Raw genomic sequence first — 26,250 nt, forward strand, 5'->3', positions numbered from 1 at the left:
GTATACAAGAGGGCGAAGGCATTGGACCAGTCAGACAATGATATTTCTGCAGTCTACAGAGCCTATATTCATTAGATTGAGGTGTGATTTACTGTCTAGACCACACAGTCTTGAATCCCTCATTATTCCTACCCTCTTGATGTAATAAGTTTTACATTTTAAATTGGAGTTTAATGCAGTTATTCAGTTTTTGTGCCTGCTTATATGCCCACAGCTGATGGGTTTGTAATTTCTTCATTATAGGTAACATTGATCATTGCACTGACATAACTGAGGGGAAGATATGTGATTACTGCTCTAAACAAGGATGTACCACTGCAAGTGGAGGCATCTTACCAGACTTTTGACATCAAACTGTGGTGAAAGTAGACTAGCTTGTTTGTGAGGACATGATTGATGCATTCACAACCACCGAAAAGCTGGTTGTCCAGTTACAGACACATTGATTGCTGTCTGGTTTGGAATACATGCAATAACCCCAAATATTTTCATGTGCAAAATTGTATTTAAGTTCATCTAGAATTTTCCTCCTTTCTTTATATATCTAAAATTCCAAAAGGGAAATGGGGAACATGTCACTGCATTGCCTTAATATAGTACTTAATATTGTACTCTCTCAAAATTTTCAGTTGGTGTATTGATTTGCAAGGTCCTCTGTTCATTTCGGTTCGGAGATATTTCTGTATTTGAAGAAGACAACTGAAATTTTTACAAAATTCTCAGCTCATATATATGTATGTGTGTGTGTGTGTGTGTGTATGTGTGTGTATGTATATATATATATATATATATATATATATATATATATATATATATATATATATATATATAAACAATTGTGTGTGTGTGTGTGTTTGTGTGTGTATGTGTGTATGTGTATGTCCTGGCTTGAGAATTCACATTTGAGTTATATTTTAATTTAGATAGAGGTCATTTGAGGAAAAATAAATATGGAAAAGGGTGGTCTATGTTTTGCAAGGAAGTTTTGAACCATGCTTGATTGGGGTGGGGGGTGATTTAGTTTTACATGACTGAAAATTGTTTGATTGTCTGAAAGCTGCAGAATAAATAAAATATTCTGAGCAGCAGATTTTGTTGTAACATTGTCATTGTTCAGTCACTAGCAGCCAACCCAAAACAAGAGCATTGCCGATGCTCATGACTACATTTAGTTATTTTACCCGATCTGAGGCTAGAACTAGACGTTTACGTCTTAAGTCCTGGATACATTCATTCTTTTGGGTCCTGACTTTTTTCTTTTTTTTTTTTTTTAAGTATTCTGTTGGAATAATGCCCTCGGGTTTTGTTTTGGAATCAGGCTTAGCTCTACAGTAAATGTCAATACCGAATTGAGGAGCTTGCTTAATGCTGCAATCAGACCAGACATGAGCTGAGCCTTACTGTCCATGTGTTTCCATATATAGTCAAGGCAGTTAGTGTTGCATGCCAGGCAACGGAAATCAAGCGTGCAGGTGAAAAGCTTGGTCCTTTGCATATTTTATTGTGTGTGGGTTTTTTTTTTGTGACTTTTGTTTTTTTTTTTTATAGCATTCTGTAACCGACAAGTCAGTGGCATCGAGACAGTCCATCGTCACATGCTGCATAAGCACAAACATGCAGCCAAATAGTTGAAACTAAAACAGATTAAGCATGGTGAAATAAAAACATCATGTGGCAGTATGATAGCGGTCTGTGGGAAGTGGAGCTCTACAACACACTTAATATCAGCTGGTAAAAGAGCATAAAGGAGCACTCTTGGAGAATGAGCAGGAGGAGGAAGTTGGCATACCGGGTGAGAGTTTTGTTCAACTGTTAACCAAGAAAGCATTTAGCAGCCAAAGTGATGACACAGGCGCCAATCACCAGATTGACTAGATGCTCAAAGTTTTTGTTTGGAGAGGGATGAACTTTTTTTTTTTCTGTTTGAAGCAACCCCAATGTACAGGTAGATAGTCTTTAAACAAAAGCATGCAAGATATGCGTGGCACCGGCACAATATTTTGTGTTTGGTCTGAACCTAGCTTAAGAGTCAAGCGAGGTTTTTATTTTGTTGTTTATAAGTTCCAAAGACACAGTGTGAGGATGTTTAGAAGCAAGATGTAAATTGCATCATGAATTTGAGTATAAAATGTTTTATAGCTTCAATTTCTGGCATAAACAGTTTTGAATTGTCAAAGTAACCAACAATGTATTGTCCTAATACTTAGTGTAGATTTAAAAAATGATATTAGTTCTGGTTTATCAAATCACATGCCAACAATTGAAAACAATTGAAGGATGATTGCAATCTATCTTTTGCCACATATCTGATTTGTATATGTCAATCATCATAATAAATCCTCATTACTGACAGATGTATTGCTTTTTCGGATGTTATATGCACACACAGTGGCTTTTTACACCATTTCTTTTTAAAGGGACAGCATGAAAGCTTTAGATTGTTTTTCAGTACAGACAGCAAGAGGTGCTGCAGGTACCATTGTTGTAGCTATAACAAACATGGCTGCCTCCAGAGAAGTGCCATTCCTCCATGTAAAATAATTTAATGATAACTAGACCCACGATTATATTTGAAACATACTGTCGGTCGTTAAGAACACATTTATTTGCAAGTTTTTTGAAAATTATTTAATTTATTCCTTTTTAATGAAAAACGGTCTACATCTTACACACTGTCCCTTTTAATTGGTGCTGTAGTGCACTTGAGGTAGACTCAAAATCACTTCAGAAGAACTCCTCAGTAGAACTCCTCGAGGACCGGTATCCCGGTGATATGTTTTCAAAATTGTCAAACACATATGATTCAAATGATTAGGATCCTTTTCAAACTCCTGTAGAGCATGTTAATTATTTGAAGTAGGTGTGTTGTGTAGAGAAAACCAGAAAAATGCTGGCTACAACCTGCCCTCGAGGACTGGAATTAGACCCCTAGGAACTACAGTATCCTTTTCCTCTGTAGTAAAAATATTTACCAAAACAAACCCATGTTCACAACATCTGTTAATATGAAGTTTTGGGTGGGTGGGGGGATGCACCTTTGTATGCAAAATAGCACCTTGCTAAGCAAAAGCTGTGAAACATTTCAACATTGACGCAACGGGATTGGACGAGACACACATTCAACGACACAAAATGTCTCGAGACTGAGCTCGTGAGAACGAGAAAAATTTTGGAAAAATGTATGTAAAATATAAATATAAATTTTCCAGTTTTCAGAACATTTTACTATTGAACAGACTACATGAAATTGTATTTTTACTGAGCAAACTTCAAGAAAATGTATCATGCAAATATAAAGACACAGGAGAGTCACATTCGTGATAAGCGCAATTATCAGCTGCAGTTGAAATTTGTGAACAAAAAGCATGCAGACTGTTAATTGTTTTCATCAATGAATAACCAAAATATTGTCACATAGGTGATTTGAAATAAATTAGTGCATCCTGTATTTCTCCTGTTTGACTCCTTCCATTGACTATTTTGGTACTGAGATAAAAATACAACTTGTTTTTTTTTTGTTTGTTTTTTTTTTTTGCTTGGACAAAAACACAAAGCCCAAATAACAGTTCACTTTACAAAGACTTTAATTGATTATATATTTAAACTTACTATTAAAACTAAACAGTTTTTAACTTAGATTTTTAACTGAGATTTTAGACAACTCTCGCCATATAGTTTTGGTCATGAAGTGACGTCAGACCCATAGAACACACACATTTGAATGTCTGCTTTGTTAAAAAGCAATAAGCAAAAGGGCAACAGTGTCAGCATCTAAGTGTGTAAGACTTGTGTACTTTTCAAACTGGCTTTGTAAAACAATCCGACAGCTCTTGGGGGCACTCAACCGAGGATAGCTAGCAACTAATCTATGCTAGACAAAACCCGAAATGGCTATTGGACATCCATTTAAACAACTCATGCTTATTTTACATTGGCGGTCATGACTGACTCTGGGAGCAATTTCTGTAGTAGGAGTCAAGTTACATTTGTCAAAACGTGCTTCTGGAAAGGTAAGCTAAGTTTATTTTTCATGGGTTGTCTGGCCTTGTCACTACATTTGGTGGTGTGCTACTCCCCGGTAATTCTCCTGCCCATGGGAGGGGGGACCCACATTATCCTTTCGGGCTGAGCTTGGCACAGACCTATGATGCAGGCTCACCATCAAGCCCCACCTCCAGGCCTGGCTGCATGTTAATAAGACTGGTTCCACATCTGTGTATCTGCTGAGCTGTGCGTCATGGCTGCGTTTTTGCACCACGGTCCACCAACTTTACGCGGAACGTGTGTTGGGGAGGACCCAAAAACTTGTAGTCACTTACACACACAGTCTGGTTGAATAAACGAGAGAGAAAGACCCTCTTTACTGTTGTAAGATTGGCTTATATAGTTTTGGTTTCATGCAATCAAGCCGTCCCACTCTCGCCAAAATTAAGTCAAATGAGCCGTATTTCACATTTTATTTACTCAGCATTACGGTAAAGGTTAGGGTTAGCTAAAGAATTTTTAATTTTTTAAAATATGTGATATATTGACGGATAAATGCGCCATTTTTAGGGGTCATTCATTTTAAAATAACATCAGATTTTGATGGGACCCAATTGGGGGACCCCTGGTCTGCTCTGGTATCCCCGAAAACTGGTGTGGTTTTACAATAGCTAAAGATTTTTTTTTCAATATAATTTTTTTACATATGTGATATATTGACAGTTGAATGCGTCTTTTTCAGGGTTTAAAATGCCACATTGAATTTTTATGGGACCCAATTGGGGAACCCCTGATGTGTGATAGTAGGATGTAGAATTTAGGATCGTTCAATGTTGTACAATGTAAAATGTAGAATGCTTAATGTTGTAGAATGTAGGATTAGCCAGGAGGGGTCCTTTCTCTTCCAAATTCCTTTCCCCCTGCTAACTTTCTACCATCCTTGTATATCACTCTCTGACCATTCCAAAGGGAGGGGCGTGCAGGTGCGAGTTTGTTTCTCCCCTCTCCCCTCAGACCAAGCTTTATATACTCATGGCGGTCAGCCTGACTGGTCAGCACTCCAGGGCGTCCATATTTCAAGACCGCTCCCCTTCACTTGTAAGATCTGCTCTGCCGCCATGGTCAGTTCCACAGTTCAGAAAGCACCAAGCAGGAAAAAGATTGTGATCTACATCCAAATTTACAGAAAAAAGCACCTCACATCAACACAATTGTCTTTTCCTATGCTGATTGACTGGATGAACCTAAAAGCAATTGGTTTTTCCTTTGCGCCATTGTCATCAAGAAAAAAAAAAAAAGTAATTTTTGTCTTGTTGCTGCAACGTGTAGAAATATCTATTATTGTTTGAGTCACAATTCTATCCACTTAAAAATTAAAATGAATAATCTATATATGTATTGTAAATGAAGCATGCAATCAAATGTTATCCATGAAAACGTTTCACAAATGGAGTTGTTTTGTTTAGAAAACGTTATTCTTAGTTTCCTTTTATTTTTAATCACGCGAGTTGCTACTACCAGTGTAAACCCAGTTTCATCCTACAGGGATTCCTTGCGCCCAACGGAGTCCCTGGACAGTCAAACTGTGCTGTGGCGTGCAACGGAAGGAGATCCATGCAGTGGCTGGGGGTGTGCGGCGGCGGCCTCATTATGGTGGCTCAGCACTGTCACACCGCGATGCGGCGAGCAGAATTGCCCGTGGGATAGCGGGGATGGTGGACCCAGACGCAGGGAGGCTACAAGACAGGGAATGCATATATTAGTTCATAATTATTAATTGAAGGGCAGGCAGGAACAGGAAGTTTGTTTCAGATTTCTCCCATTGTGAGTGGTTAGCCTCACCGGTGTAACATTGAATCAGCTTGAGGTCTTTTTTCCATGAATACCTGAAGCTGTGCGCCAAACATGTTACAAGTTTATGATTGTGTGTATATCCCAAAAGACCGTAATTAATAAACAAATCAAATAGAATACCTATCCATGTTTTCTAACAGTGCACTCATAATTGAATCACATATAATTGAATCACATAAAGACATCATAATCTCTAGATGAGCCTCTCCATTTTAGAAATGTTCCTGTGTATTGGGGAGGTGTTGGGTGGCTGGATCTTTTAAGGTGTCTACCGGGTACAGGACGGTGTGTCGACAAGGATATGTCAGGTTCATTTGTCAGACATTTGTAAGAAACTGTACACAAAAAAAGAGACAAGGCAATCTTCCCAACTCACGCATGAGGGGAGCAAAGAGGAACTGGCCAAGGACAATTCTACTGCGCTCTGCCAGTCTCTCCGAACCCCTCTCACTTTTATTTGATACAGAGTACATGAAGGTCCTGCCCCTCAAGGGGCAGGAAAAAATGCAAGTCTATAGCTGGAACCTTGTGTACTTGTCCTTCTATCTGTGAGCATGTGGGTGAGAAATTAATGCATGTATGATAAAATATTATACGTAGGAAGTCATTCTGATCAAATATAATGCATAGCGAGACATTGATAAGAGTCACAGCTGCGGGAGCGCTCCAACTGGCAGGCTTGAGCGACCTTCCTTCTGCTTGAGACAAAACAATACCAAGGCAGGTTTTTTTTTCCACAAGCAGTGCACTCATTCTCACAGCATTCCACCAACATACCACAGCAGTTTATATTTTATAGTAAATTCAGAGTCACTATAATAATTATAATCCAAACCACAATCATTCACACAGCAAAGCATTTCTTCATTGCAAGAATTAATATTTTGTTGCTCATGTATAATTATAATATCTACAATTATTCTAACAGGATACAAGGATAAAGATTCGTTGAAAGGCTCTTTACTCAAACAATTCAAATGGCCAAATGATAATAATGGATATTCACATGGGCAGATGAAATGAAGATAACAATACATAAGTGAAGTGAAATATCAAATCACAAGGATAAGTATGGACTATAATATGTAAATTATACATATAGGTAATCGAATAATATTGAAGCCTTAACATGCAACTGAATATAAATGATCACTTTAACTTAAATACAACACAAATAAATGGCACTTAAATGACAATACCGCGATTCTTTACGAACATAAATAAGGACGCGAACCGGACATACAAATAACAGCTTCAAAACAAATACAATAGATAACATAGAAAACTTACTTTTTAGTCATGAACTCTGTACTTAAACTTAATTATGCTACTAGAACGACTCGACGACCGCACGGTGAACAGGCTATCAACTGGACATCACTGACTTCCACATATGCAAGCATGCAGTCATGTGACCCGGAAGGCACGACAATCAAACTGTCTGTGTAACTGTGGAAACAACTAAACCACACTTGAGAATCTAACAGACAAATAACACAACAATTTGGGCCTTTTATACACTGTGTGTGACAAAGATAGACTGGGACGTTGGTTCAGTTTGCTTGCTTCTTTTTTTTTTTTTTTTTAAATGTCATAACAACCTTAGCTAACACTAGCTGCTAACAAACAACTGATGTCCCCCTTGAGCTCATCGCGTTAACATTACTTAATTGTAAGTACAGTGGTACCTTGGTACTCGACCGCCTCTATACTCGACCAAATCGGTGCTCGACCAAAAAAATTCAAGTAGATAATGCATCGGACCTTGAACAGATTTTCGGTTCTCGACTAGCCGAGCCGACCCGAACGCGCTCCTCGGCCCTTCTCGGCCAGCGGGTAAGCGCCAGTTCAACTCAGACCGCCAGCGGAGTAAGACGTTTGTTCGAGTATTTCTTCCCGGATTTAAACTTTTTCGTGTTGCTCTAGCCCTTAATAATGGGTCCAAAGAAAGACAGTGATAAGGGGAATGCAAAGAGGAAAACAATGAGGACCACTATTGAACTGAAGAAGGAAATTATAGCAAAATATGAACGTGGTGTACGAGTGTCCGACCTCGCGTCGCAGTTAGCTAGCGTCATCATGGAAGGAGTAACCCTCCCTCCCGTCCTCTCCACATCCATTCCTGTATGCCATCAACCACTCTCCAAAACGTAAGTAAATTATACAAAATGGTTTATAATGCTTTATTTATCTTTATCATGTACTGCTTGTGCACGTTTACTTGTGCACACATACTTTCCATTATTTCTTATGGGAAAATTGGTTTCGGTGTTCGAACAAATCGGTGCTCGACCACCACCTCAGAACGGATTATGGTCGAGTACCGAGGTACCACTGTATGTCAAAACTGGGCTTATGTGGCTGACGCATCAATCCTCTACAAATGGTGTCAAATGAAAAAAAAAATATTGAAGTTATGGTTGATAGGACACACCCATACTTTTGAAAAAATAATTCCTTTGATACATTTGGTGAGCAAACCCTGCTTTTTGATTTTATTTACATCTTCTTCTTTACATCTTTAGCATGGCAAATGCCTGTTATTGTAACATGCTGCATTATATATTGTTTGAAAAACTTTTATAATGTTGAAAAAATGCTATTTCACAAAAAGGTTTTGATATTTTAGGACTTTAAATACTGTGAGAAGTAATGCAATCGCACTTTTTCTCTCGCCCCCAACTGGGTACTCGGCTGCAAAGTAGCATGACTTCCCTGAAAATACCTTTCCACATTGCTCTTTTTGTTATATGACAACTTCTCGCTACAGAGCAAACATACAGGCAATCCTTCCGCATTGGCTACGAATGCAAATGATTCGGTCCAAGAAATGTTGAATCCTCTGTTCTCCTCAGTTATTTTTCTCCTTTCCCCTTTGGGATCCATGGCTCGTGGCTGCCGGTTTGTTTACAACGGCCATTTGCTTAGCATCCCGCCCTGCTAATAGAAACGCGTGTGAGAGGGGTCTGATTGCAGGATGTCGGACGGGGGCGTGTAGTTCCAAAAAAGGCGCCATAAGAACTACACACCCCCTGGGGTGGGGTTTTGCCTTTATAGGAAAACGGTGGTGTGTAATTCTTTTTTCTGGGGAGGCCTTAATCCTGGTGTAAAGATATTTTTAAAAAAATGGCAGATCGGGAGTGCATTTTAAGTTAAAATTGTTTGTATCTAAGGAATGTTGCACAATTTTAAATTGGATATTAACAAACATGGGTCGTTTATCAATACAGTTCAGTGAATGTTATAAGATTGTTTTTCCTTGCACGGTGTAACTATAAGTATAGGATTGTAGAGTTATATATTACAACAGGTGTGGTCACAATCAACTTTTGCCTAGCTACTCATCTACGTTACTTTAATGTGACAATAGTACATGAATAACACGATTTTAAACGGCGGATAAAAAGGTTCAAATGCATTTTTTGTTGTTAAGGTGAAATTAGTTTGAATTGTGCAAATTTACAGTGAAGCAGGGAGGACAGCTAATTTTAAAGGAAGCTCTTTCTTTTACTGTAACTTTGACAGACAGAAGTCACTCTGCAAAAGGAAAACAAGACACTAAGTAGGATTGATTTTAAGTGAATTAGCAAAAGTCCAACATCAAATTCTCAATTTCTATCCTTTGTTCAAGATAAATTGAAGTGTAAAAATAATACATCTTAGTCTGTTAACTGTTAAGCATGACAATGAATTTGGAAAACAAACAACACAGTTTATGAATTTGCAGAGCCAGCAATAGCTGGAAAATCATCCACAATGATATAAATGCTTTTTTTTTAACTATTGAAAACAATTAAAATGAATATTCAATGGATTAAAGTTTAATGACAATCAAATAACCATCTAGAGTAATTCCAGGCACATTCTTATGACAATATAGTTATATCCAAGTAATAGAAAGAAAAAGATGCATCTAGCATACTATGCAAAGCACATCCATCCATTTTCTGTACCACTTATCCTCACTTGGGTCTTGGCTAAGCTGCTGCCTATCTCAGCAGACTCTGAGCAGTAGTGCTGTCCTCCTGTTTTTGCTTTTATCTGGAACATTTTGACTTAATTTGCAACTAATGGGACTTGGCATCTGATACACTCCCTGAGCCAAAACACACAGATCATTGAATTTTTGACTAAATTCAGTTGTGTGTAAAAATAACATGTTCCTCATTTTGTTTGTTCTCAGGTTCCATCAACCATCTATAAAGATGGGCAGACACCAGTGCCCATTATCCAAAGTTCAACATATTATTGTGGCATCTGTGCGAGTATGCAGATGTTGTTTCATATATGCAAACTCATAACAAGTCAATTATTTGTCACCGAGGTATGTCTGAGTTTTAAATCCAGTATTACCGAAGTAGAGTTTGTGACTGGAACAATGTCTTATTGTCATGGTAAGCAATTAATACCAACATGAAAATTAATGTTTTGTTAGTTTAAGGGATGTTTAACACATATGTTTTTGGGCACCCAAACTAGTCAGCACTCATCAATATTGAAGACAATTTACCAATGGATCTAGTAACTTGGAATACTGCCTAGTAAGACGCATAGCTGCATAAGGACTGTACTTTACAGAACTGACTTGTCAATCTTTGCAGGTTATACAATGTTCAGGTGTAATGATGGATGTGTCACACAGTCACACTATCATTGCTGCTACTGTCCTAAAATAGTGGTGAAAACATCATTATTTAATATGCAGCTTGTCAAATGCAAATCTGCACCAACAGATGACATTTTTTAAGGTACTTTTTTTCCCCTTTATGTTTCAATTTTTCATTTCATTTTCTCACAAATTTTTACCTAAAACGTCTCACTGCTATACTGCCCAGTTTAAGAGCGTTGTTGACCGCAGCCTCGACCAACGCTGAATTAACTTGCAAAACATTATTTTTCTCCAGAGCCTCAATTTCACAACAGTGTCCAGTGGTACAGTGCTGCCTACCACAGCCTCGTCAAGCGTCTCAGTGAGCTCTTGCCAGTCTCCAGCAATCATCACTTATAAAGACATGATTCAGCACACAACAGCCAAACAGTCTTCTTGCATGTTTGGACACATGTCCAAAACCGAAGTTATCCTTTTCACGTGAATACAAGGATGAAAAGCACAAAAATAACCACAAGACTTCTCTGGAGGGAATGGTCTCTTCCATCTGCCGGGCAAGCAGGAAAATACTTTTCCAAGACTTGGGGGTGAAGCACAATTAGGAGCTGAATGGCTCACTAGGTACCATACAGACTTACAGGGAATACAGAGTTGCTGACATACACATGTGCATTTCAATCTTAGAATCTTGTTGCTATCACATTTATACAATAGAAAAGAAACACTTGTGTAAGCGACAAAACATGCTAATAAAGATGATGATGATGTTGGTGAAGACCATCTAATTTATAATTCATGCTGTATATCAGGGGTGGGCAACTCCAGGCCTCGGGGGCCGGTGTACTGCATGTTTTTCTGTTTTCTCTCTCAAACACACCTGAATCAAATGATTAGGATTATTGTGAAGCTCCAGCAGAGCTTGTTGATGAGCTAATGGTTTAAATCAGGTGTGTTAGGGAGAGAAAACTGGAAAACATGCAGGACACCGGCCCTCGAGGCCTGGAGTTGCGCACCCCTGCTGTATATCCTCAGCTACCACAAGGCATCTTAAAAACAATCTTCGTACTTGTAATCCTGAGCGATGGGGAAGGTGCTCATTTTATTCTGGCCCTGACATGTCACAGATTTTGGGAAGGGATGAATCAGTCCGCAAAGAAGCACATCTTCAGTGGCTTGACAGTAAGTAGTTGAATGTTTTTATTATTATATATATTTATTCTGCCCTTGCTGACGTTTCAGCTTGCAAGGCAGATAGGCAACTCCTCCAATAAAGACACCTGTTGGTGAGCCAAAACAATATAGAGAGAGAGAGAGAGAGAGAGAGAGAGAGAGAGAGAGAGTTTTACATGTACAATTAAAAAGTGCAGGTGCGCAAGACGAGACAATCCTAAAACTAGATTCTTAACAATAGTAATGTGCAGTATGTAGAGTACTTTGCCTAGTGTTGCTAAACTAAAAACGAGGTATGGCAAGAGTACCCCAAGACAAGACATAAGTAGCAGTGTATGAAAAGACAATCCAACAGTACGTCCCAGCAGTCCCAGCTGTGTGCATTTGAAGTAGTTGTTAAAGTTCTAAGTGTAATCGCTAGTGCAATAGAAGTATAATTATAAATAAATATGGCAGCAGCAAGTCTGTGCAAATTTTGCAAGTGCATGAGCAAAGTGTGAGTTTAGGTGGGCGGGATCCAATGACCTAAACTTTGTCTGCCACTTAGGGGTTTCTTCTGGCTGGGGCTGAGTGTGGGAGGGGTAGGGGAGAGAGTTCAGCAGTCTCACGGCCTGGTGGATAAAGCTGTTCCTGAGTCTGGTGGTGCAGGAGTGGAGGCTCCTGTACCTCTTTCCAGAGGGCAGGAGGCTGAACAGACTGTGTGCAGGGTGGCGTGTATCGGTGACAATTGTGATGGCTTCGCGGCTGAGGTGGGTGGTGAACAGGTCTTGCAGGAAGGGGAAAGGAGCACTCTCAGCTGTCCTCACGATGGGTTGTAGAGCCTTCCTGTTATAGTCAGTGCAGCTCCCGCCCCACACGGTGATGCAGCTGGCGAGGATGCTTTCAATGGTTCCTCTGTCGAATGTGGTCATGATGTGTGGCGCTGCGCTTGCCCACTTCAGTTTGCGCAGGAAGTAGAGATGCCGCTGTGCTTTCTTGGCCAGAGATGCAGTGTTGGTGGCCCAGGTGAGGTCATCACTGATGTGCACCCCCAGGAACTTGGTGCTGCTCACCCTCTCCACTGCAGCATCGTCTATGGTCAGTGGGAGGTGTTGGGTGTGGCCTTTCTGGAAGCTGACAACCATCTCTTTGGTCTTGCTGATGTTGAACAGGAGGTTGTTGTCTTTGCACCATCTGGTCAGAAGCTCCACTTCTTTCCTGTAGTGGGTCTCGTCGCCGATGGAGATGAGGCCCCACCATCAGCAAACTTCACAAGGTGGTTGGAGCTGTGGATTGCTGTGCAGTCGTGTGTCAATAGGGTGAAGAGGAGAGGGCTGAGCACACAGCCTTGTGGGTGCTCAGGGTGATCCTGCCTGAGATGTTGTTGACAACACGCACCACTTGTGGCTTCTGGCTGAGGAAATCCAGCAGCCAGTTGCAGAGTGAGGTAAGGTGCTGAGGCGCAGTTTGTCCAGTTTGCAGGTGAGTTGTTGTGGTATTATGGTGTTGAACACTGAGCTGAAGTCTATGAACAGCATTCTCACATATGAGTCTTTCTTGTCCAGGTGAGTGAGTACCAGGTGGAGGGCAGAGCAGATTGCATTATCTGTGGATCGCTTTGCCCTGTAAGCGAACTGGCTGGGGGGCAGGATAGATTTTATGTGTGACAGGACGAGTCGTTCAAAGCACTTCATGATGATGGGTGTCAGTGCCACCGGACAATAGTCGTTGAAGCAGGATGGGGAGGATTTCTTTAGCACAGGTATGAAGCCAATGGCTTGCCTCAGGGAGGTGTTAAGGATGTCTGTAAAAACATCTTTCAGCTCCTCTGCACAGTCTTTCAGCATTCTGCCAGGGATGTTGTCTGGACCTGCTGCTTTCCGGGTGTTGATTGCGGAGAGTGTCCTTCTCACGCTGGGAGCAGACAGGCACAGAGAACGGTCGTGCAAAGGTGGTGGTGTTTTCTGTGGGCGGGTGGTGTTCTGTTCCTCAAAGCGTGCAAAGAAACTGTTTAGGTTGTTTAGCAGAGTGATGTCGCTCTCACAGCTTTGTGGTCCATGTTTGTAATCTGTGATAGCCTGAATGCCCTGCCATAGGCTGTGTGCATTCTTGCTGTCCTTGAAGTGGGAGGTTATCTTATTTGTGTATTCTTGTTTGGTTTTCCTGATACCACGGGACAGGTTGGCTCTCGCTGTTCTCAGGGATGATTTATCCCCAGCTTTGAAGGCCTTGTCCTTGTGGACGTCTCCTGTTAGCCATGGTTACTGGTTGGCCCATGTGGTGATCCTCTTGATGTGGGTCACCTCGTCCATGCATTTGGTGATGTAGGAGGTCACTGTGTCTGTGTACTCAATATCTGTGATGCCGTTATAGGTGGCTGCTTCCTTAAAAATTTCCCAAAGCAGTCCTGTAGGGCTGAGGTCGCCTCCTGTGGCCACACCCTTACTTCGTTCAGTGCAGGTTTGATGACTTTCACTCTTGGTCTGTATGCAGATATTAGCATAAGAGTGAGGTGGTCAGAGGCACCAATGTGGGGGAGGGGGTTGGCTTTGTACGCTCCTTTGTGCTAAGTGTAAACAGTCCTAAATGTTATGTCCTCTTATTGCAAAATGGATTAGTTAATGAAACATGGGAAGAACAGTTTTGAAATCGTCATGGTTGAAATCTCCAGCGAGGATGATGAAGTTGTCTGGTTGTTGTTCAATGATAGCCTGGTACAGTTCGTTCAGCGCCGCACTTCTGTTGCTGTTGTTAGTTGTTAGGGGGGATACAGGTAGCAACCAGCAGGTTGAAGTTACATTATCTCCCTTGGCAAGTAGAAGGGGCGACACTTCTCAATCATGAATTCCGCCAGAGGTGAGCAGTGTTTGTATACTACAGTGGCATTCCGGCAGCAAGCTTCGCGGATGTAAACACACACACACCACCGTTGACACCCCCCCCCCCCCCCCCCCCTCTCCTTCTCTCTACGAGAGCCCTGTCGGATCTGTAGCATGTTACTGTAGCATGTTAGCTGCTCTAGTTGTTTAGTAGAGTCCGGAATATTACTATTAAGCCATGTTTCGGTAAAAACTAACACACAAAAGTCACTCACTTTTCGGTTTGCTGATCTCAGAAGTCGGATATCATCCATTTTGTTGTCCAGTAATTCAGTTCCGGAGCTCCAGCTCCGGCTGTGTAAGAAGATCAGTCGACTGTACAGGTGTTGTGGGGTAAACTGACGGGGAAAACTTTCAGACAAACACTTGTTTGACGAACAAAACAACACATTGTCGGGAGAGCGAGTGGCCGCTGCGTCTCCACGCGCCTCCATCTTGGGGGAAAAAAAGAAAAAGATAAATCTCGCTTTTATTTTACATCTTGCTTTTATTTTGTTGTGTTTTTATATAATTAGGTGTCGTGAATTGGAGAAATTTCCCTGCAGAATTTAGAAAAACATACAGGATCCCATTTGGCCTCATCACCTGCAGACACTCCAATGTAATTTTTAAAAACACAAACGGCTACTTTGGACAGTGAAAGAGAGGAGAGCTCCTTGGATTCCTATCAGACTTCAGTCAAAGAAGATGCTGCAGTGATTGTCTTTGTTTGAAACTTGAATAAATGTGCTTTTGACTCATGTTTTCTTTTTTTGGAGTGGGTAGCTGAATTAAAAAAAAAAGTGTGCACAGGCCATAACAGCTAACATAGATATTAGAAAAAGGTGTTGATAGTGGACCTTCGCAAAACGGCAATTAAATACTTCTTGTAGAAATAACATTGTATATAGTTATCTTTTATAGGGGTCAAAACATACCATAAAAGGAAATTTACAAATAGAACAAAACCCAAGTTAAAAGGGGGGAGAATCATCAATGATATCACAGTTTATACGTTTAACACAGAAACATAACAAGTCCTAGCCTTGTTCTCTATTACATCATACGAAATACTAGTTATAGTTCATATATCAGCATCTTTTACAGAGACACACATTTGCTTATGTTAGTTCTTACACTTTTTTAAATCACTTGTGCCCCTTCAAACTATAATAGCCTTTTCTGATCGGGAAAAACCTGGCCATAGTTGGCCATTATATATTGTATACATCATTTGTGCCATTTTGCATTCAACTAAGTTGTAAAATTTGAGCGTATTAAATTTAGTAAATAACGAATTAGTTGGTTCTATGTCATTTGAATGGTTGATAATTTGTACATCTTTTTTTTTAAATCCCAAATATATACCAAGTGTTTTATATGTTTACTTTTACTTTTTCTCCAATACTTTACTGCGTGTAGGTGTCACCTACACGCAGTAAAGAATGGGAGTAATAGTGTACAATAAAATATATCATGAGTCCTTATGAAATCTTGGCTTTTTAGAGAATGGCTACTGTTGGAATTTTATTTCTAAATCAACATGAACTCAAGTTAGTAATCTGACTCCAATTTGTGACCTTACCCAACTGCCACTCATCCAACTATTTGCATGCTCGTTCTGCAATAGAAAGGTATCAGGAAGCCGGCATTTTCACACACGAGTGGATTTATTCCTAACACGCAGATCTAATACAAGCACCTGGGTCTCGGGTCCCTCTCAATACAGCCCTGTACGCCTCTGTTGGCACCAGCAGACGTACTCTCATCCGAGTTGCCCAGCAATGAGTTATACTACACAATATGCAAATGGCACATCAACAAAGGCATCCAGGCATTTTTTTATTGGCTATGTGTATACTGCAGTTAACTTTAGCTTGCTCTCATTGGTCTTTCTTCCCTTGCAGAATCGCTTGCTTACTCCTCCTGGTTGTAGTTTTCCTCAAAGTTGTTTCCCACCAGGTGCCAAGGTCATCTCGTCCCCGCGACTAGCACCATTTGCTCTGAAACATTCCATTCTTACACTCCCTTGCACCCCATATTGTTTTGTTCACTTTACAGTCTCACACTCTCATACACAGAATGTAGCAACATCTAATGAACTACTTTAAGCTCAAACTCTTATATTCCTTTATTCCCTCTCATGACCTCAGACGACTGAGGTCATCACTCGAATACCTTGTTTTATTGTTAAACACGAGCTAAAAATCAATAGCCATAAGCTAAAAATCAGTAAACAATTAAAACATAGTAGAAAATTAAAAATCAGTACATTTTCTAGTAGAAAATCAGTAGAAAATTTCATTCCCTCCTCATGGCCTCAGGTCCCTGAGGCCGCCTTCACATACTCACATCCCGGACTCCTGGAGCGCCACAGCTGTCTCCGCCTCCTGGGGGTCCTTCTGAGGGATCATCATGTACTGGCCACCCGGAGGGAGTGGCCCAAATGTGCGTTCAATTGTCTTAACAGTTAATGATCTGATACATGGAATACAGCAACATCCACATAACACCATAATAGCGGCAAACACAGCGATAGAAATCAGTACTGATGCAATCAAGCTTTTGTATTTGCCAAAGACGTTTAACCAGTCAGAGTACCAACTGGTGTCCACACCTGAGTGCTCCATTTTGTTACTTAGCGTGCGCAGACCCTCCAATGCCTTAGTAAGGCGACCGTCAGGATACGTATTGTTGGGAATAAGAGTACAGCACTGATCCCCCAAAATACCACACACTCCTCCTCTTTCAGCTAACACCATATCTAAACCCATTCTATTTTGGAATGCCATAAGAGACATGGCTGCTAATTGCTCATGCACTGCCTCGAGTGCCGAGGTGGTGAAGTTCGCCAATCGTTGAACATTGTAGTGGACATAATTAATCCGGTCCACATTTTTGTTTACTGTAATGAACAGGAAAATACTCTCCAATCCTGCAGCCACTTTATCCACCAATTTGTATTGATCAGGGACCCCTCTCTGAACTCCAATTGGATCTATGTACGTGGGGTCTCCTTCCTTCAACCATTCCTGAATATCCCTTTTCTTCCTCACCAGGAAGGGGATTCTTCCCCACCGTCCAACGCCTTCCCAATTTATTCTGGCCATGTCTACTGCTGTCACACTAATTGGCATGATCAGCGTTACTAGGGCGCACTTACCTGAGGCATTGGGGGGAAGCGTATCGTACAACACTTTCGCTCCACACCACAGCCAAACATCAGCACAAGCGAAAGGAATTCCTGCTGGCAAAGACACATTTTCATTACACCATGACTCCTGGATATTTCCAATCCTAGGGCCAGTCCCATTTAACTTTAGGCAGGTGAAATTTTGTTGTGCAACATGGGTGTCAAAAATGGGCTTATTCTTTTCCATATATCAGTGGAAAGGCCGAGTCCAATTGGCTGCACTCTCCTTGGAGAGTCTTGTTATACAGGAAATCAAAGAGACAGGTTTTGGATACAGCAGTTGCTGCCATGATTTCCTGGTACCGTGGTTGATAATTGTCTAACAAATCAAGCCATTGTTGAGTCCAGTTGAAAATTGTCACCCAAGCGTTCACCTGTGTCGGTTGTTTACAGTTCAGCTTTAGTTGTTGTGTCTGTGTCAGCGTCTTACCACCTTCTTGCTCTCCTTCATACCATACCGTTCCATAGCAGGAATGATACACCATCACTCGTTCTCCTTTCGCTCCATCACTTCTGTCATCCCACACCATATGTTCAAACGCCAACATAGTCCACACAAAGTACAAGCCAGCAAGCAAAATAGTCAAAAAAGTTAAACATTCGCATCGTCGTCGTCTTTGTTCAGACACTTTCGAGTCCGACTTTGATCCAATTCTCGCCATCGTCACATTCCCTCTCTTGACCTGCCTGTCCGGGCGGTCAACCTTTAAACTCACCATTGGCAGGCACAAAGTTTGGGGCCGGGCACAACTGTGAGTAATGGTACCACTTTTGTCCTTTAGTTTCCAATTGGACACCGTGTGAAGTTCTAACCAAAACCCTAAATGGTCCTTTCCAGCGAGGTTCAGTCCACTTCCGGGAAAGCACCCTATGTCCATCAAACAACTTCCGCGATGCCTCCTCCCTCATCAGCTTCGGAGTCCTCTTACTCCCTGCACTAGTGGTGCCTCCGTCTCCTGCTAGCGCCGCCCCTGGCGTCCGCACGGGAGACTCCACATTCCCCTGCTGCTCTCCGCGCACTCTCTTTCTCTCATTATTCACAGCCTGTTCAATCAACTGTATGGTCGCTGGCGTCATCTCAACGCAGTCATGTCAAAAATTGCACTTGTCGTCATCATCACTGTAACCTGTTCTGTGACACTTTGAACCCCAATTCACCAAGTCGAGTAAGATATAAAGGAGTAGTTGTTAAACGGATTTAAGCCAACTCACCAATTAATAAGTTGTCAACATATTGAATCAAATAGCGCCCTCCGGTACCTCTTCCGTTTGTTGCACTTCGCGCAAAAACTTATTTAGAAAGTCCCAGGGCTTAGCCTCCTGCCTTGGGAGACGTGTGTGTATTGTAATGTACAGCCGTTAAATCTAAAAGCAAAATATTGTCTGTACTCTTCTGCCAGTAGCAGGCAGAAAAATGTATTAGCCAAATCAATCACAGTGAACTATTGTATAGCATTGTCGGGCTCAACCTGCTCAAACAGCGATGTTTGATAGCGGCACAAGAATGCAAGGCGTTTTCAGTAATTTTGTTAATTTTCCTAAAGTCATATGCCATATGGTAATTTACACAATCCGCTTTCAAAACTGGGAGAATGGTAGTGTGGAAAGAGGAGTCCGATAACTCAAGGACTCCAACTTCACACAGTCCCTAAAGAGTGTTAGTAATGTGACCTGCCGACTTAGGTTTGCATGTGCATGGAGCACGCCAAAATGATGATGTGTCACTTTGATTGGTACCAAAAGAACGGGGTGGCAAAAACTTATGTCAGCGGGGCCCCCAGACCACAACGAGTCCGGCAACTTGTCCAAAAGCGGAGCGGCGTCCTTGTGGTCCGCGAGCTCCCTGCCATGAAATCGAGAGCGTGTAACATGCTCCAGCAACCCAGGATCCACAGGGTCAACCTGGATACGAAAACATTCAGTGCTCTGGGAATACATTACCAAGGAAATTTCACTTTGTGTTCGATCACTGGCCAATTGGCATGACCACACCATGGGTCCCAGTTCACGTGCCTCCCAGCCTGCTCCTACAGCCAGTTATGTGTGGTGTGAATGACTCACCTATCATGAACAATTGAGATCGCTTATCTGTCAGTGATGTGTACGTCGCAATGCCTCGTCTCTCCACAAAAATTTGGTGACTAGTCAATTTCCACTCATCGCCTTTGATTGTTTGAAATGCTTCCTAATAATTAAATCATTGTTGCAGGCATACAACAGTGTGAGATGGAGAGAGTTGGCTGAGGCAGGAGGAGAACAAGTCGATTCAGGGTTTTCACCGAAGGAACGTCAAGTAGACACTCCCTCCCTCCTTTAGTTCATGTAGATAGCTGCTTGTGTCTTTGTTCATAGGTCTTGCCACATGTGATGAATAGGTGTTTGATTTTCAGTCAACACCAAGCGGTGGATGAGAGTTTGTCCAGCAATAGAAGTCATTTTGTGGTGTAGAGACAGGTAGAGTTGTGGGAAGACCAACAAAACCCATCTTTGGCCCAGTCATCGTCATCTGCATAGAGGTGGCTGATGACCGCCTGCTAGTGTGGCTTGCTCAGTTGTTGTTGTCGCCAGGGAGCAGGGCCACACTGCCCAAGTCCTTGCTTCGTGGAGGTTGTCTTCCTCTGTCTCCCCTCGGGGGAGGAGGGCCCTGGTGCTGGCTTTGTTCTAGCCAAGGAAACGTGCACTGTCTCCACCAATGGTCCATAAAGTCACACCTGAAGCAGCGTTGATTTGGAGCTTGGCAGGAGCCGCCTTGACCTCCGTTGGTGTTCCCCCTTCCATGACACGCCCCTCTGCCTCTCGCCGGCCGTCCCTCAACCACCCACATCCGTTGATCTGCCACCCCTTTTTGGACTTTGTGTCCTTTGCTTTTTTTTTTCCGCGCTTGGGCTAATTGAAGTCTCAGAAGCCGTTCCTGCATTCCTTTCACTCCCTCATCCGATTTGTTTTGCCTGTGAACAAATAATTTTACGTGGTGAGTCACATGTTGATTAAAATAACCGTCATTACCTTCCAGCAGATTAGGGTCTTCAGAAAGCTTCTCCCTGACCTCCATGGAAAGTGTGTCTAGATGCAGATGTCTACAAATCACGCAAAGCGGCTTGTCGTAAGATGGATGTGAACTGGTCTTATCTGTCAACGCGATCTGGCAGGCATTGAGGTGTGCAGCGGGATCCATGGTGGGTTTCAAGTCTGGAAGTTTTGCTACCGCTGACGCCAAAGAAGGAAAGAGATCCTGGAGCACAGCAAACAGTCGCAAAAGGAGCAAACAACCAATCGGGTTCAACCATATTACGGCTGGAACGCCTCAGGACTTCGTCAGATTGGTGAATTGAGGAAAAACATGCCTGAATTAATCTTACCATGTCGCCGCAAGCCAAATTCATACCATTAGTGTGTCTCCTGAAAGCTTGGATCCAGGGCTTGGCGCCGCCCATTAATGCGGGGAGCATCTTCTGTAAAAAATCTAAATTTTTCAACGTCATTTCTTGATAAACTAACCCACGAGAGGCTGGTATCATGGGGTAATTTCTCATTGGTCGGGTATATCTATCAGATGGTCTAGTTTGAAATCCAGATTGTGGTCTGATCTGACTCTTTTCATAATTAGGGGTCAAACAGTTGTTGTCATTTGTTGCTTGTCTTCTCCAGTCATCCTCTGTTGAGTGCGCGCGTCGTATGTATGTGGCAAAAGGTGAGGAGTCAGTTGGATGGGGGAGTGTGAAATCAAACAATGGGTTCCCCCCTCCCCTGTCTCAATGTCTGTGTCTACCCCCTCCTGCTGCTGCGTGCGATCTTTTGCCATACTGGCTCTTAATTTGTCCTCTAAGGACAACCACTCTGGACCTTGGGATGCACATTGTCCACAGTTCGCCTGTCTAACTGCTCTGTCCAGTTGTATGTCTTTGGGTTGGGGGGTTGTCTGGTCAGTCATTCCAGTATTGGCAGTCCCTACAAAAATTCCTTCCCCACCCAGTTCGTAAACTGAGGCTTGCAAAGCTACTCTTTGACCATTAGATGCAGTTTGGGATGTCTCAGTGTGCTCGGGGGTGCAGCGATCCTGCCCTGTTTTGCAACGCCGAATGGTGGGTCAAAGTGACCCTCTTTTTCCTCCTGACCAGCCACCACAGCAGTCATCATCAAACACATTTCATGCCAATTGCGCTGCAACTTTTCATACTCCTTTATTTTTCTCTGGTTAAATTTCTCCTCTTTATCCATCCACTTTCCTCCATCTTCTCCCTCAACTCTTTTCCACTGCAATGACTTCCCTTTCTGCCATTTGAAAATCCTTAGCCAAATGTGCAAATGTACATTTATCTCTATTAACCTTTTTATCCTCCTTCCATTTCACCCACACTTTTTCCACTTTGCTTGTTTTACTTTTTGCTTCTCCTTTTCCACACATGCTAACAACTGACTTTCTAGTTCCCTCCATAACTCATCCATTCTTTTATGCCATCTTCCACCATAACTTTCACAACCAAATTTACAACATTCTGCTTTCCTTTTTCTGTAACTGCCGTGCTAACTTCGACATGTCCCATGTTCCAGGTTCTCCGCGAAACAATTCATCCTTCTTTAATTTCAGAAACAACTTCTGACACGGTTCTTTTCCTTCTTAATTTTCTTACTTTCTGTTCCACTAATCAACTGTGATTCCATCTTAGCGTAATGACCATCAATCTCCGACCAGACCTCAGTCCGTTCATCTGAAGTGCCACACCCGAGACTACTATCACACTTCCTCTTATTCGCCATCTCGAAATCCACCCGTGCGTGTCCCAATCACTTTTTACGCAGAACAATTTTAGTTTTCACACTCACACCGCTTCCACACTGATACGTAAATCCCAGATTTTAAACCGTATCGTAACCACGAATAGTTCCAATCTATTCTAGTAGGTAAATCCCAGATTTTATACCCCACTAACGTCCACACTATTACACTTTTACGCCGTTCCGCTCCTCCTTCCTCTTATTATTTAGCGTTGCCAATGTGCAGAATTTGAAAAGGAATCTGCCTACCTTGTTTCACTGTGGGCCCAAGAGGAAAGACGGTCGGACGTGTGGCTCCTTTATCAGGTCGTCACCTGGTGTGGACATGGGTCCCAGACCCGAGTCCCAGACTCTTGTGGTTTTTCTCGAAGTCCCAGACTTCTTGAAGTCCCAGACTTCTTTTACCTCTCTTGCATCATGTCGGGGTCACCATAAATTGTTGGAATTTTATTTCTAAATCAACATGAACTCAAGTTAGTAATCTGACTCCAATTTGTGACCTTACCCAACTGCCACTCATCCAACAATTTGCACGCTCGTTCTGCAATAGAAAGGTATCAGGAAGCTGGCATTTTCACACACGAATGGATTTATTCCTAACACGCAGATCTAATACAAGCACCTGGGTCTCGGGTCCCTCTCTATACAGCCCTGTACGCCTCTGTTACCACCAGCAGACGTACTCTCATCCGAGTTGCCCAGCAATGAGTTATACTACACAATATGCAAATGGCACATCAACAAAGGCATCCTGGCATTATTTTATTGGCTATGTGTACACTGCAGTTAACTTTAGCTTGCTCTCATTGGTCTTTCTTCCCCTGCAGAATCGCTTGCTTACTCCTCCTGGTTGTAGTTTTCCTCAAAGTTGTTTCCCACCAGGTGCCAAGGTCATCTCGTCCCTGCGACTAGCACCGTTTGCTCTGAAACATTCCATTCTTACACTCCCTTGCACCCCATATTGTTTTGTTCACTTTACAGTCTCACACTCTCATACACAGAATGTAGACACATCTAATGAACTACTTTAAGCTCAAACTCTTATATTCCTTTACTACTATTATATTTTTTTTCTTTTGACATGATCTATATGTGGTTTCCAACTTAATTTAGAATTTTGCATCTATTATTAAAGATCATTTGTTCTTGTGAAACCACTTCTTCAAAAATATACTTAATTCTTCTTCCACAGAAGATCATATGTTGTTCAAGACTCTCCAGAGCAGCAAACATTTTTGAAACACTGCAACTGTCATTAATATATAATGTAAATAATATAAGACCAGGCACAGAGCCTTGAGCTTGAGCCCCTATGTGCTATCTTCAGCTGAACTGATTTTTTTTTGTTATTACAGTGAACTGCACATACTGATTTCTATCATCCAGGTAACTTTTATCTATTTATATACCAGTCCTTTTTTTCCCCCATTCATAAAGTATGATCTATAGTAACACATGTTTTCTTTAAATCTATGAAAATCAAATTTGGGAATTATTTTTACATATTGTCATGATTTCCTACATAATCTCCAATACTGCCTTAGAAGTGGACTTGTTCTTCCTGAAACCATATACATTTTCACTTATATGATACTTTTTAAAAGTGAACTCATCAATGAAATTATTAAGTGTGTGAATGTGAATATAATTTTTCTAGATTTTTTTGTTTTGTTTTTGCGAATTGTGGTAATATTTATTTTGGTCTCCACTTTTACATTTTAGAATGACTTTTACCATTGTCATTTTGGATGGGGAAAAAAACTGTTGTAAAGGATGTATCACAAATGTATGCAAAAGGTTGTACTATACTATATTTTCCATAGTATTTTTTTGACTAATGTTGTATGAATATTACAACAGTCTGTCGACCTTTATTTTTTAATTGTTCTATTTCACGAATTGGATTTATGTTGGGTTTTTTTTTAATTATATGACTACATAATATAAATGTTAGATGCATTATTTCGCTCTGAAATACAATATCGCTTTGTGTATGTACCTGTCGGGACAAGACGTCTTCTATAATATTTTTGCTAATGTCATATCAATATTACAACGAAATGAATTGTGCATTAATATCACCTTGTTCAAATAACAAAACCAACACAGTTCATGGTAGGAAATCTCAGAGCAGGACGCTTTCAATGACTGTGCCCACTAACTGCAAACTAGACTGAGGGGTGGAGCTCTGCGGCGGAGGGTTCGATCGAACCCAGGTTAAGAACCATTGCGTTAGACACATCTCACCCTGGAATGTAGCTTTATGTACCTATCGGAATAAGGGTGTCTAATATAGTTTTATGTACCTGTCGGGACAGGGGTGTGTATTTCTTTTGGTGCCTTTTTTTGGAACTACACGCCCCCGTCTTACATCATGCAGTCAGACCCATTAGGAGAGTGTCGCACGCTATGACGTAATTATTTGTTGACAGGAATCTTGAAATGTAATATTTATTCTACACATGTTTACAGCATTGGCAAACGTTAGGAATGTTCCTGTCATGTTTTTCCTCCTACAGAAACCATATTAAAACAAAAACAATTATTTATCCCCCTCCATCTTTTTCCATTTTCAAACATTTTGGAAAAAGCTCCAGAGAGCCACTAGGACGGGGCTAAAGAGCCGCATGCCCGCATGCCGATCCCCAGTTTATAACTACAGACTTACCACTTATTGCTTTATTGAAATTTGTTTTTTATTTTTTCTATAACAGTACTATATTTACTTTAATGTATTGTTGCTTTTAAAAAGTCATATTTTCAGAAGCTTTTTTTAAACATAGTTTTTATTTATTTTTTTGTTCTTAACCTATAAAAGGGTTAAGTGACAATAGTTGAGAAACATGTAACAAAGAGTTAAAAGTAATGTAGTGTGTGGATCGTTTTTTGTGTGGTTATTTGTCTGCATTTGTATGCATTAAAGAGAAAGCCGGGATTGGTAACCACATTCATATTAACAGTAATACAATTAATATTTTGCGGAACAAAATAACGCATATATCCGTATCAGGTGTTTTTCTTGGCCTCAGCTTACACGTAAACATACATACAAAAGGCAAAAAAAAAAAACTCCAAGGTCAGTCCTGCAAGCACATGGTTAGTTTACGAGAGCTGTCTCGGGTCTTGATGGTATCGTTCTTTTCTTTAAGGAACCTTCGAATTGACGCACATGCAAATCATTTCTAGTGTACGGCGAAAATCTTCTTGTACGGATTGATGGGCGGAGTCTCATAATTCAGAACTTGTGACCTATATATGTTGCATTCACTGTTGTCAAAACGGTGTAGTATTTTTTTTTTAATTTTGCGTAGTGTCGGATTAAGTTATCTTACGGTTGTAATGTAATTTTGTTTGGAATCGTAAGCTTCCGTACAGCGACTGGTGTCTGTAGCGATTGACCGAATAGTCATTTATAAAGTTGGCAAACATCATTATTGTTATTATTATATCCTACTGTACATCACGTTATCATTTTCATGCTAGTTGATCATTTGACTTACGTGTAATGTGGTGTCACTGTCCGTCAAGGAGTCCGTTTTCTATTAGTTATCAGTACCCATCCATTACACAAAGAGTACATACACACACACACACACTAATTCCCGCCCGCCCCCGTGACAACGAATTCTCATTGCCCGTAAAGGCATCAGCTCATCTAAGAAAACGTATCCACGGGAGCAGAAGATTTGTGTTCCGGAGGGGGCTTAGGTTTATCGACGTATTGCCCATATTTACTGCTCAATATGCTCAACCCTCAGCGATCTCTGTCGGAACTACCCAAGATGTCGGCTGCCAGTCAAGTGGAGAGAGCAGTGCTGGTAAAATGA

General features: G+C 41.3%; 3 protein-coding genes across 18 annotated transcripts in view; 2 read left to right on the forward strand and 1 right to left on the reverse strand.

The window, feature by feature from the left end:
- The window catches only part of glyr1 (glyoxylate reductase 1 homolog (Arabidopsis)), a 91,901-nt gene extending 80,679 nt beyond the window's left edge, over positions 1-11,222 (forward strand). For 4 of the 9 annotated variants that reach the window (XM_088436340.1, XM_088436334.1, XM_088436338.1 and 1 more), the window contains one exon: positions 1-2,352. In XM_088436340.1, the coding sequence (XP_088292466.1) occupies positions 1-75 (75 nt within the window). In that variant the 3' untranslated portion in view covers positions 76-2,352. Of the gene's footprint in view, positions 2,353-5,529; positions 5,972-10,021 lie in introns of those variants that run through there. The other 5 variants (XR_015868119.1, XR_015868118.1, XM_088436336.1 and 2 more) reach the window with 5 other exon arrangements.
- On the reverse strand, positions 776-26,198 carry LOC148410112 (uncharacterized). Of its 8 annotated transcripts, XM_088436344.1 has the most exons (4): positions 25,924-26,198; positions 22,673-23,371; positions 14,691-16,874; positions 11,733-14,079 (listed from the first exon to the last, which is right to left on the reverse strand). In XM_088436344.1, exon 4 carries the CDS (start codon positions 12,739-12,741, stop codon positions 12,055-12,057), a length of 687 nt encoding a protein of 228 aa, XP_088292470.1. In that variant the 5' UTR covers positions 12,742-14,079; positions 14,691-16,874; positions 22,673-23,371; positions 25,924-26,198; the 3' UTR covers positions 11,733-12,054. The 8 variants fall into 8 exon arrangements, 5 of the variants coding, with proteins under 5 accessions (XP_088292470.1, XP_088292473.1, XP_088292471.1 ...); XR_015868122.1 differs by lacking the exons at positions 11,733-14,079; positions 22,673-23,371 and adding an exon at positions 776-5,720 and having other exon boundaries at positions 14,691-20,595; positions 25,924-26,178; XM_088436347.1 differs by lacking the exon at positions 22,673-23,371 and having other exon boundaries at positions 14,691-14,909.
- Positions 25,821-26,250, forward strand: part of rogdi (rogdi atypical leucine zipper) — a 27,313-nt gene continuing 26,883 nt past the window's right edge. Inside the window, exon 1 of the mRNA XM_088436341.1 lies at positions 25,821-26,241. Coding sequence (XP_088292467.1) covers positions 26,167-26,241 — 75 coding nt within the window. The 5' untranslated portion in view covers positions 25,821-26,166. The remainder of the gene's footprint in view (positions 26,242-26,250) is intronic.

Source organism: Hippichthys cyanospilos, chromosome 16 (genome assembly GCF_059441005.1).
Source record: "Hippichthys cyanospilos isolate Australia breed blue-spotted pipefish chromosome 16, RoL_Hcya_1.0, whole genome shotgun sequence".
Taxonomy (NCBI): domain Eukaryota; kingdom Metazoa; phylum Chordata; class Actinopteri; order Syngnathiformes; family Syngnathidae; genus Hippichthys; species Hippichthys cyanospilos.

What these genes read in the sequence shown, in the direction of transcription:
- LOC148410112 (XM_088436347.1), bottom strand. Translation starts at nt 12,741, where the DNA reads ATGGTTGTCAGCTTCCAGAAAGGCCACACCCAACACCTCCCACTGACC.